We start from the raw sequence: 13,587 nt of genomic DNA, 5'->3' as shown, positions 1-13,587 counted from the left end.
ATCTTTTGCACACACATAACTTGTGCTCTCCCTACATCTATGGCGTCAGCTTCTTCTCTTCCACTCACCAACTCTGAATTCTAGCCACATTGGCCTTCTTGGGGTTCCATGGACATACTACGTTTCTGCCCAAACAAGCACCTTTGCATACACAGTTTGTTCTGCAAGGAATATTCTTCAAACTCACTTTTACGCAGTTACTGCCTCCTCATTCTTCATGTTTCACGATAAACATACCCTCCAGAAGAAAAGTCTTTTTGATCAGCCTCTTCTCTCAGGCTGCTCATCTTCAGCTGGGTAAATAACCCTAGTTTAAGCTAACAGCAACCGGGACTTTTCCCTTATAGCAATTATTCAGTGTAATTTAAATGGTGACTTTATATTTACCTGTGTGATTATTTGATTAATACAGTCTCCCCAAACAGGCTTTATGCCATCTGTCTATTTCCCTCACCGCATTGCATGATGTAGTTGGTACTACAGAAATATTTTCTGAGTGAATCTTATGTTCAATCAATCACAATTATAACAACCTCTGATGGCTCATTTTTAATATTTTTTGAAATTCATTTCTTATCACTTTCACTGAGCCTCTATGTTAGTCTACACTCTGATAAATGAATGCCTGGCTTACTACAACACTCTCCTGGCTTGCCTCTCTGCTCTCAGCTTATTGTCCCTCTAAACTTTACTGTATATTATCGTTCAAATGCCACACAGTTGAAGAAAATGAAGGTTCACAGAGGCGAATAACAAGATGGGTCTTGAAGTCTGCACAGGATTTTGATGGATGGCAATGGCTAGCTGGAAGAATAAAAACATAAAGGGGAAAATATAGGAAAAGACACGCTCAAGTTTCCCACAGTGCGTACTCAAGACATTGCTTAAAAAGATCATCACAAAGAAGTGGAAGACACGATTGGCTTAACAAAGCAAACCCCATAAATGCAAGTAGGCTAAAATGGCAATACAAGGCCAATCTAGAACACTAAGTGTTCTAGCGATTGAGAAGGAGGGAATGTCCTCCCATTGTCGGACACCCACAGGTGGGAAGGGGCACAGCATCTCTGAGGGGCAGCGTGAGGGCCTCGGTCCTGTGAGTTTGTAGTAACTGAGACCGGATAGCAGGAAATTAAGAATGTCCAAAAACATTTACAGTTCATCCCCCAGGTGATCTGTTCCAAAATTTTAGCTTGCATAAGAATTAGAAAAGCTTACAAAAATATACCCTATTGAGATAATTAACTATTTGTTGGTTACCATTAACCCCTTTTCTCAATAGAGAAAAGTCAAGCAGCACTGTCGGGGGGGAAACAGGAATAAAAGAAGATTCTCTTTCCACTAGATTTCCTTAAAGAGACTAAAAAACAATTCTTTAACAACATAAACTATGTACCTATAACACTGATATGATATTATCAGGCAAGTATTTCTGGTAGAATAATACAGAAAAAAAATTCCCAGGTGATTAAAATATGCTTAACAAGCAAAATGCTAGTCACTTTAACCTCAGGAAATTATAGTTTCTCTAAAGGTTCATTTGTAATATGAGATCCCAAAATAAATCTCATAATTTTTAACACTGTAGAGCTAATTTTATATTTCCCTTCTAACAACACAAGACACAGCCAATTGCAGAACAAAAGTACTCAAATGACAGGCTCATTTTTAAGAGTGTCAAATTTTCCTTAAGGAAAGAAATTTTAAAGCACCCCTTGAGCCTGTAACACACAGATATCTAGATCAAGTTTGTCATTTATCTACCACTTTCAGACAATGAAATGACCACAGGGCAATTCTGCCCACAGCTGAGTGGGAATGGGGGTGAGTTAGATTTCTTAGCGAGGGATAAGATATCAAGGGCTGTTGGGATGATGCCATTTTCTGGGATTCAATGAAGTCCTTGCAAAGATATTCGGCACATTGAGAAAAGTCGAAGAAAACTAGGGAAATGGGGAACTCTGCACATTACCCCCAAAATGCCCAACCACATGTTTCTCAAGTGAACATTTAAATATTAAAAGACCCAACTGCTCTGCTCACATAGCCACGAAAATTGCACACCCAGCCAGGATAGTAGTAGCCATGGCCACTCTTACGCATCCCTTTTGCCAGAAGGGTCACAACAGAAACTGTACCTACTTTTAGGAAACACTCACCCCAGTGCTTTTGTATTTTGCCAAAATGAAGCCAATCATCTGGATGGTAAACAGATGAAATGCCACAGGAAACAACAATTCAACTTTTTAAAAAATTGAGGATAAGCTAAATTATTTATAATAACTCGTTTTAATATAAACTTTTAATCTCAATTTCAAACCAAGCCTCCATCAGTATCTAAAAACATGACAGGCTCTCTTTTCTTCACTGCAATTGAGATAAGCTTTAACAGGACGAATTAAAAGAAAAACAGTCCAGTTGGACACAGCTACTAGAAATTCTCTCTCTCAAATGGAATGAGTCTACCACCAACAGAGCCTCGTGGCATGGAAGCGTGTGTCACTACTGGGTAATTTTCCTCCCCATCTCAAACAAACCAGAAAAGGGACCAGGTGCTGAAGAAAACCAGCAGTCAGATTCCATCAGATACACAGACTACCTTGTACTTACCCCAGGCATAGAAATCATCTCAACATTCAAATGGACAAGCAGACTAGAAATAATAGCTAAAGCAGAAAACTGGCTTTTAAAAAATATTCATCCAACCATCTTACAAACCTCAAAGAGGTGTGTTTAAACCAATTGGATGCTTAATTTGGATCATTGCAAGGCAAAACCAAACGAACACTTCTCTAACACTTCTATTATTCTGAGCAATAAAACATGCGGTGTGTGCTATGTTGCAACACACGTTACTTTCTGTTTAAAAGCATATATTCTTCTGCCCTGAAACACTGAAGAAGCAATTTATAAAACGGAGTCTAAATCTCTCTTCAAACCACAGATCCATTATATCTGTGAAAATCTCCAAATAAGGAGAAAATGTTAGATTATGAGCTATAAATAAGAGAATGTGGTTAAGTCTTAAAATAAGTATGTTAAGAGAAAGTATACAGTTAAGACAAAAATCATCTGATTTTAGTTAACTAAATATATGGTAGTATATTTATTAATTCCAACTTTTTATTAAGGAACTTTTCAAACACAGAAAAGTTAAAAGAGTAATACAATGAGCACCCATATGTTCTCCATCTAGATTTGACGATTGATTACATCTTCAGAATTTGTTTTATCTAATTATGCATATGTGCAAATAAACATAAATATTTTCAAATATAAATATATAAAGACAGGCAACATTTGAAAAATATCTGCAGATATAATGACACTGAACCCCTAAATATTTCTGCCTATATCTCCTAAGAATAAAGACACTCTCGTACCTAACAGGAAGGATATACTCAGAACTCTGCCTTGTGTCATTAGGACTCAATTGCTTTAAGAATACATTGTAACCATTTTCACATAACAGTTAAGATTTTCAATGAACTCTAATTCCATTTTAACTTTGTCTTCAAGTCTCCTTTACATACTCCAAAGAGAGAAAACTACTCAGTTATATCACGCATGGTCCACACTTTCCCATCTGGGCATCTACTCCTCTCTGCTAATAGGGCCTGTTTCTCTCTAGTTTCTATATATACAAACAATCCCCTTTCTTCCAGATCCCCGGCAAATGAAATCTCACATAAATGTCTCCCTCCCCAATCACAGATGAAGCAACCGATCCTTGCTTTGCCGTTTTCTTCTGATAGTGTCATCTGTACACATCCCTTGGTGCTCGCTTTGATAAAGACAATTGCTTATTTACTTTTATATTGCTCTTAGGACTTCCTCAGGTTTATAGAAGATACTCCATAAATAACTGTTAAATCACTAAGTAAAAACAAATTCTAATTTTATGTGTCAAGGAAAAGTTAAATTATGAAAAAAGAAAAGAAGAGTGTGTTTTATCCTATTTAAATTTCTTTCATGTTTATAATCCACCTCCTATTCTTGAAAACCAAATCACTTGCTTAGTTTACTGAAGTACTCTTAGTATGCGTAAAGCAATCTTTGAAAACTGTAAAATGTATTTACCTTCTCATTATTGTAGTAAGAAATGCTAAGGCCATCAAATTTCACCCATCTCTTCTGAAACATGCGTTTTCTGCAAAACATATGAAATTGTTATTTTATGTTCAAGTACCATGAACTTAGATTTTAAATGCATTTGTAATATAACTGTATAAATGTATTCCCGTTTGCTGTTAAACAGTATAGACAAAACTAAGCTATGACAATGTACAGTATTTGCCATGGTACATAGAAAAAAATATGTATAATAACACTTTCTAGTCAGTTGACCTAGGAGTTTTAAAAAATGATACTGTTAATAGTGTTGCCCTCCACATTTTTAAGGTTCAGTGCAAAACAAAGTGTGGTCAGAAACACTATCACTGAACCTATTTTCCTTAATGAAGATAATCCTTCAATGAATATATGTTTTCATCCCTTATTAAGCTTATACACCTATTTTACCTTAATTTTGGCTTTGGGGCATAAATAATATTTTGCTAAAATAACAAAGCTTTGATAATTGGATTTACAAAGATAAAATGTTTAACTTTGACTAAATAAGCTGAAAGAGCTCTGTCCAAATATAGAGAATAATTTATGATCATTCAAAATTCAGTGAAACATTAATATTTTTTGAAAGAGGCTCATATGAAAGACAGATGCCATTTAAAATGGTTACTGGCCGGGCGCGGTGGCTCACGCCTGTAATCCTAGCACTCTGGGAGGCGGAGGTGGGAGGATTGTTCGAGGTCAGGAGTTCGAGACCAGCCTGAACAAGAGCGAGACCCCGTCTCTACTAAAAATAGAAAGAAATTACAACTAAAAATATATAGAAAAAATTAGCCGGGCATGGTGGCCCATGCCTGTAGTCCCAGCTACTCGGGAGGCTGAGGCAGAAGGATTGCTTGAGCCCAGGAGTGTGAGGTTGCTGTGAGCTAGGCTGACGCCACGGCATTCACTCTAGCCCGGGCAACACAGTGAGACTCTGTCTCAAAAAAAGAAAAAAAAAAAAATGGTTACTGACATGAAAAGCAAAAGCAAAATAATATTAATATATCACATGCTCCCTATTTAGGATTAAAAGACAAAACAAAGTTTTCTGACTACATTAGGAAGGAATGAAGAACTACATCTACTTAAGCCGGTTTTTTTTATTTTATTTTATTCCTTTTCCCTGAAGTCAGGCAATCCTACAGGTTCTAACTACCCTAATTCTCTACATCTGCGGTCCCCAACCCCTAGCCCACAGTGGGTACCAGTCTGCAGCCTATTAGGAACCAGGCCGCACAGCAGGAGGTGAGCGGCAGGTGAGCGAGGGAAGCTTGGTCTGTATTTACAGCCGCCCCCATCACTCGCATCACCGCCCGAGCTCCGCCTCCTGTCAGGTCAGCTGCAGCATTAGATTCGCATAGGAGCCGAACCCTACTGTAAACTGGGTGTGCGAGGGATCTAGGTTGCGGCTCCTTATGAGAATCCAACGCCTGATGACCTGAGGTGGAGCTGAGGCGGTGATGCTAGCGCTGGGGAGTGGCTGCAAATACAGTTTATCATCAGCATGGAGGAACAATAAATGTACTGTGCTTGAAGCCTCCCAAAACCATCCCTCCCTCACCCGTTCCATGGAAAAACTGTCTCCCGTGAAACTGGTCCCTGGAGCCAAAAAGGTTAGGGACCACCACTCTACATGGCTCTCTGCTCAAATTGATAGCATCTAGATACGTTTAGCCTTTAACACAGATAATATATGGAAACTAACTTCCTATTTTAAAAAAAAAAAACAAAAAGTTATTTCTAAAACAACTAGGTAAACATCAACCAGGTCTACCTTTTGCTTTTGCAGTTTTCTGTTTAAAATAAGAAATTGTTGTAACTTTCTGTGGCTTTTAGAAGATTTAGACAATGGCAAAAGAACTTCAGGGAGTGTGAAAAGCTTGTCTCCTAGGCTGCTTCCCCAACCCCACATCGACTGAAATACAAGCCTCCCACATTAATCGTTAGCAAATTTATTCCACTTAAGATAAAATTAGACCAAATCTGATCAAATGGAGAAAATTTGTGAACATCAGCAGGGCAGACATTTTCACATCCTTGAATTTATTATGAATAAGAACATGTAAAAACCTTAAAATCATATAACCACAACTGACTATCCAGCCCTCTTTCCATTTATTTCCTCATCTTTCTGCTTTGTAACGTCTCTTGGCTTGGCTAGAACGCATTTTCTTCCCACTGCAACATCCAGCAGTGTTATAGACATCTGTTTTCTATGTCTTCTAGCAACCCACGTGTTCTTCAAATTCCCAGCATTAAAAGTTAAACGGTAAAGAAATATTAAGCAAACACACAATGAGTATACATTGATTAATCACTTTGCACTCATTTCATGTTTTTATCTTCCATACTTAAAGACAGGCAAATACACACCTTCCCACACAATCCCAACAGCAATCAATAAATCAAGGTTTTGTTTTGGGCCCCCACCAACCTTACACTGTGAATGAGGGTAAGCTAGAGCTCAGCAGCACATATAATCCTTCATTTCAGAATAAAAATAATCAACATCTGTGGGGAGATAGAGGCCTCAGGGCCTTCCCATTACACCCTCTCTTCCCTTTACCAACTCATCTTTCAGAGTTACACCTAAACCCTCTGCATAGAAATTCCTTCCCTGCTGACCCAATCCAAAGCAGATCCCAGAGTTACTCTTTCTCAAAGTGTAATCTCTAATTATATGTAATGTCTGTCTCCTGCACCAGCCCTTACACTTCCTAAGGAGAAAGTTCATGAATGTTTCATTCTCTACTATATGATCAGCAACTAACACAGAGACAAATACGGCACTGACAAAGAATTTGCTGCATGAATGAGTGATGTGATCAAGCACAATCCTTTTTGCAACATCATCGGGATAACAGACAAATAAAACCTCAAATGACAGCACCCATATAAATCAGTATCTTCTAGAAAAAAAAAGAATAGGGGAAGGTAGTATAACTTTAGAAAACTCAGAATTAAATTCAACGCTTCAAAACCTGCCAAAACATCAAGTGAAAAAGGCTTAAAATCTATTTTAACACGGCTTACATAAGATTGTTTAATTGCAGCCACTCAGACTCAAAACGCTTTCTTAGAATCTCATCACCATCTGGACAGTTTGCAACATGAGGCATCATCTAGGTGCTTAATATTCGTGTCCACAGAAAAAGGAAGAAGATACAAAATAGACAGCTTAGTAGTTATTAGGCTTAAGGATCAAAGATGCCATTACCTGACTAAGCTACGTCTCTCCGCTCTCAGGCACTGATCCTGCAAAAGACACACTCTACCCTTGGCTCCCTGAGGAAAGTCAGTAAAAACCTCAGCCTCTGAGAGAATCCACTTCTACGACAGTCCCCCAGCCATGTTTGTTTTCTCAACCACCAGGTAACTACTTGATGTGTCCATCCATTTTAAACTCAATACTTTTAAAGATTACTAAATCTTCTTTAATAATCTATAGAGGGACAGGTAAATAGGACAAATCCCAGCCCACAATGGAATGGAATGAAAAGCCACACGGTGCAGCAGCTGAAAGAACCGTTCCGCAGGTGGGGAGCTGTTCTGCATCCTGGCATCAAAACTCCGCTTCTGCTGCCGCCCATTCACCCCGTCAGCCACCAAAATCTGTGGGCAAATGCTCAGTAGCAGGATTGCTGAACTACTTTTCGTTCTTTGAGGAATCCCCATACTATTTTCCAGGGCTGTACTAGTTTGCAGTCCACCAGCAGAGTCTAAGTGCTCCTTTCTCTCTGCCTCCATGCCTACAGCACTCACGTACACCACAGGAGGGTAAAACTCAACGGAAATCACGCGGGTGGGAGGGCAGCGGAGGGGATGGGTGAAATCATACCTAACAGGTACAATGTACACCACCTGGGTGATGGGCACACTTAGAACTTTGTCTCAAGCAGTACAAAAGCAGTCCATGTAACCAAAACATTTGTACCCCCACAATATACTGAAATGAAAAAAAAGAAAAAAAATCTGTGGTGCCTACTCTGTGGACACCACCCTCTGGCCACATTGCCTCTTTTCTCTAGACCCTTTCTTGCCCCAGGGCCTTTCCATAGCCATTTTCTCTGCTTGAAAAGCTCCCTGCCTGCTCCTGACATGACTGGCTCCTTCTTATCTGTGAGATCTCAGCTTCAAAGTCATTCCCTCCAAGTGGCCATTCCCTGACTAGCACACAGACCCTTCAGGTCCCCTTGTTCTCTTGATCCAGATATTCCTTTACTTAACAACACTTAGCAGAATTTATAATTACATAATTGCTTTGCTTCATCCATCACCTCTACTAGTTTTTTCCCCTGATCTGGGCCTTAGTTTCTCTATCTTTTTTTTAAATGCATTTTTTATTGTTACATAATAATTATACATATTTAATGCGGTACATGTAATATTTTGACATATGCATAAAATGTGTAATGACCAAATCAAAGTAATCAGGATATCCATCTACTCAAACAGATTTTGAGATCCTTGAGTACAGAAACCACTTCTGTTTTGTGTATCAATGTAACACCAGTGACTACCCCAGCTCCTAGCATATAAAATGTGCTTAATATTTAGTGAACAAATAAATATATTTTTCACTGAAAGATGCTTACTCAAATCTGCATTTTATAAATATAGAAAATAAACAGTATTGAAACACTTCCCCCTTAATTTCATTTTTTTTGCTTTTTTCAAATACTAAAGACCAGATTGTTTTTCTTTTTTTTTTTTTTTTTTGAAACAGAGTCTCACTCTGTTGCCCAGGCTAGAGTACCGTGGCATTAGTCTAGCTCACAGGGACCTCAAACTCCCAGGCTCAGGCAATCCTACTGCTTCAGCCTCCTGACTAGCTGGGACTACAGGCATGCACCACCATGCCCGGCTAATTTTTTCTATATATTTTTAGTTGTCCAGCTAATTTCTTTCTATTTTTAGTAGTGATGGGGTCTTGCTCTTGCTCAGGCTGGTCTTGAACTCCTGAGCTCAAACCATCCACCTGCCTCGGCCTCCCAGAGTGCTAGGATTACAGGCGTGAGCCTCTGTGCCCAGCCCCAGATTCTTTATATGAAAAAAAAAAAAAAAAGCTTTGTAGACCTACCTTGTTATTAAACAAAAAAACAAAAAATAGAGTCTATAGAAAGCTTGGAATGTTCACCATTCATTTTCATGTAGTTTTAAAATACATTTTACAATTAAATTTTTAACCACCATCTCTCCATTATCCCCAACGCCTAGCCCCTGGTATCTACCATTCTATTCTCTGTTTCTGTGAGTTCAACTTTTTTAGATTTTACATATAAGTGATGTTGGCCAAAAGGTACAAACGTTCAGTTATAAGAAGAATAAATTCTAGAGAGCTAACGTACAGCATGGTGATTACAGTTAATAATAATGTACACCTAAAATTTGCTAAGAGATCTTAAGTGTTCTCACCACACACAAAAAAAAAGGGTAACTCTGTGAAGTGATGGTTACGTTAATTAACTTGTTTGTGGTAATCATTCACAACGTATATCAAATAATCATGATGTAAATCTTAAATATACTCATTCTTATTTGTCAATCAGACTTCAATAAAGCTGGAAACAAAATGAAAAAAAATTTTAATTCTTTAAAATGTATGCATTTGATATTTTCCTACTTAAAAATGTAAAATAACAATTTAAGATGTTTCCAAAACTAATTTATATAAAGAATGAATAATCTTATTGCTCATTAAATATGTCAACATTCAATTAAGTATTTTCTGCATATGAATTTCAATACTCAATTCTAATAACTGGTTAATTAAAGATAAGAACTAATACTTAAATCCTTTCTCACAGTAGCAGATGGAAGTTTAGATTAATATTGTATACTCTACAAATTAATCAAAATTTCAACTAAATAATCAAAACCAGATCTTGAGAAGTACTGTGCTTCTAAATGCCAATGTAAATTTTTAAGTTAATATTGGAGAATACTAAATTTTTAAGAATTATCTTTTCTATGCAAGAGCTGAATATTTCTCCTATGTATTCATAAAAGTTTATTTGGTATCAGGCAACTAATTCCACAGAAATTATATATATTGTTAATATACATACTATTAAAGGTTGCTAAAGTACTCTAAATATTTTCTCTGAAGTTTGCTTTTCTCTTAAATTTCATTAAACAGCTTAATTTGTTTCATAAATGTTAAAAAAAAAAAGACAAGGTATAAAAGACAACACCATCTCAGCCCTTGTTCCTACGACTACACAATACAAATTAGATCTGAAGTAATGATGATTACAGAGTATCAGTCAATAAAGAACTTACTTGGCACTACACTTAGTAATAAAAATAGCAAACACTGATACAGTGCTTTGTTCCAGACACTATACCAAGCCACAAACAAATACTAACTCATTTAATCCTCCAAACTACCACGAGACAGGTACTATTATATTATCCCCATTTTACAGATGAAGGCACAAAGGCTTTGTTTGGTTAAATATAATAATTTGCCCAAGTTACACAACTAGTAAAGAACACATCTGGGAGTCAAATCCAGGCATTCTCTCCCAAAGACTGTGCTCCTAACCACTACGCAAAATAGACTTTAGTACAGTTTATAGCAAAGCATCCTGGACATCCCTTTAGGTAGTAATAACATTTGACCTCTACCCATTTTCTCTGTGAGTTCAATCTTGCAAAGCGCTTCAGAATTCCATCAGGAAAAAAGGTAAAGTAGATATGAAACACATTAGCCTGGGTTTTATTTTGTTTTTTTTTTTTAGAGTTCTGAAGGAAAACATTTCTTTAAGAAGCTTTTTTAGAATAATTTATAAGGCTTATGCAGTGTTATTGAACGGATTTCTATAAACGCTTCCCTTGAGCTCTGGTAGGGCAGGTGGTGTAAAGATTCAACTGCTTTCATAAAAACAGCTTCACCATCTGGTATCAGTTTTTGTTGTCTCAAAATGTTTTTCTTAAAAATTCTTTTTTAACAACACTGTATACCCACACAATTAAATCTCTATTTATGAAGTACTCACATAGAGGCACTCCTGTTTAATTTCATTCCTAAGTACCGGCAGAGTTTTCTTTTTTTAAAGACTACATCTGTAAGCTTAAAAAAAAAATCTGAAAATCTAACAAGCATGCTAAACAATGATATCCATTTAAGGTGTCAGAGGCTACCAAACTGTCACCCTTAAAAATCACACAACTGGAATGAGTCTCAAAGGCATTAAGTCAAATTTATGGCTTTTATTAATCATGGTATTTTAAATCATCAGAAACATACTTCTCAATTACTCTAAACAATCTCAAAGGAAAAAAAGATATCATCAACATGCTGTTCCAGATTTATCTGCCTTGTTTACATAATCCTAAAGAATGACAGCATATTTTATCTTGTTCCCTCCCCTAACCCTAACTAGACTGAGTATTTTTTAGAACTACTATAATCTCCAAATGTATAGATTTATTTACCTAATTACTCATGTTTTATTCAGCTAATTATTAATTTTATCTAATTACTCTTCTAAATATAAGGCTTTCAAATGATGCAGTATTAGTAATGAAGTATTTTATAGAGAGAGATGCAAGGAATTACTAAAATATTTCTATAAAATGCTAGCACTCTTCTATTCTAAAAGGCCTTATTTTTAAGCAAACCAAAGTGATAATTTCTAAGATTATATCAACCAAATGAGTTGTGGCCAAAAAACAAAAATATTCTTCAATCACAGCCTCTATCTCTGCTATACCTACATTTTTAAACAACAACAAAAACAGGTATTCAACATAAAATTTCAGGGACTATAAAGACTTTCGGAAATCAGTGATAAAGCCTGAATTTTAATGTGCATTTACCAATTTATAAAATACTTACAAAAAGTCTAGTGCTTACATGATGTGGTACATGAAAATCTGTGTTAAAAGATTCACACCTCTTTATTTTATGGGGTCATACTCTAAAAATTCCAACATGAAGCAGCTTCCAGTTAAGGTGATCAATTAAAAGCTCCCCTTTACTTCTACTCCTCCCCAAACATCACTAAAAGACTTCAAAGGATTAAAAGTATAAATAAAAATAAATACCTGCAAAACAACATTGACCAGAGAAGTAGATGACAGTAACAATATTTAGAAATCTGGAAAGCAGAAAGAAGGATAAAAACTGATTGCTAAACCAGCATTAGATCAAATTAAGAGGAAAACCAATTTACCCCCACAGAGCCTCAGCAAGTCTCAGGAAATAGAGCACCAAGTAACTCCGGAAGTGACCATGAAGGCAAGGGTGAGGCGCGGAGAATGGGAAGATGTATGGAAAGGCAGTTTAAGAGGTAAACTCGCACCCCCACCACGCCATCCCAGAATCCTTCTCTCTCTCCACACTGCTGGAAAACTGTCCCCCACCCCTTATTCAGCAGAACAGTAGATTTTATTCACTGGAGAGGGTAAAACAGGGGTCTCTGGACTGGGAGACTCAGGCATGGCTGAAAGTAGGGAACTGCATTAAAAACAGCAGAGTAAAATTCTGCATAACTATTGATACTCAAAGTCCATTTTCCCTACTAAGCCCCCAAAAAGCTGGTTACCAGGCTGACAATCCTCAGGAAGAAGATTCATTTCAATAATACTAGCATAAGGATCTCCATCAAAATATATTAGGAAAATACCAACCATGATCATCTTACAAAAAGCAGACAGCAAGACCCATCAGATCCTATGTGCTTCCAATCAGCTTTGCAGTATCTCACTTTAAAGTGAACAGCCCAAGATTAACAAAACATTTGAGGAAAACACCTCAAAGGTAAAAGATGTAGAAGAGCCAGCCCCTCCCCCCCCAAAAATTTAAAGGAAACAGACTCTACAGTAAATAAAAGCTTCAAAAAAAGTATTAACATTCTCAGAGAGGTAAGAGAATATATTGTATCTGTAAAACAACAACACCATGCTACTAAAAAAATAGTCTAAAGAAAGTGCTTTGTATATTAAGGACAAGACGCAAAAAAAAACAAAAGTAGGTTAGAAATACCATTAGAGAAACTTTCCAGTTGGCAAAAATGAAAAATAAAAAAGCTAGATTTTTATCACTGTTTTGGGGCAAGAGGTCCAACACTAAACTACCAGGAATTCTAGAAAGAAAAATAGAAAAGTTATCGAAGAAATAAAAAAGAAAATCTCCTAGAACTGAAAAATAGGCTATCTAGAAAGGATCAAGAATCAGATTTCTCAGAACTAGCTCTAGAATACTAGGGATCTAGAAGCCTGTGGTTTGTTGATCTGGAGAGAGTATTATTTCCAGTCAAATTATCAATAAGCATGTTAGAAAAAAAAGAAATTTTCAGGCCGGGCGCGGTGGCTCACGCCTGTAATTCTAGCTCTCTGGGAGGCCGAAGCGGGCGGACTGTTTGAGCTCAGGAGTTCAAGATCAGCCTGAGCAAGAGCGAGACCCCATCTCTACTAAAATTATAAAGAAATTAATTGGACAACTAAAAATATATAGAAAAAATTAGCCGG

At 36.9% G+C, this 13,587-nt stretch overlaps 1 protein-coding gene across 1 annotated transcript in view; it reads right to left on the bottom strand.

Annotated features, from left to right (window-relative positions):
• Nucleotides 1–13,587, bottom strand: part of ARAP2 (ArfGAP with RhoGAP domain, ankyrin repeat and PH domain 2) — a 177,262-nt gene that overhangs the window by 119,928 nt on the left and 43,747 nt on the right. Inside the window, exon 7 of the mRNA XM_012644474.1 lies at nucleotides 4,081–4,150. Within this exon, the coding sequence (XP_012499928.1) occupies nucleotides 4,081–4,150 (70 nt within the window). The remainder of the gene's footprint in view (nucleotides 1–4,080; nucleotides 4,151–13,587) is intronic.

Source organism: Propithecus coquereli, unplaced genomic scaffold (genome assembly GCF_000956105.1).
Source record: "Propithecus coquereli isolate 6110/MARCELLA unplaced genomic scaffold, Pcoq_1.0 Scaffold213, whole genome shotgun sequence".
NCBI classification, from domain to species: Eukaryota; Metazoa; Chordata; class Mammalia; order Primates; family Indriidae; genus Propithecus; species Propithecus coquereli.
The sequence above is the reverse complement of the archived record's forward strand: the minus strand, read 5'-3'. Positions and strand labels throughout refer to the sequence as shown.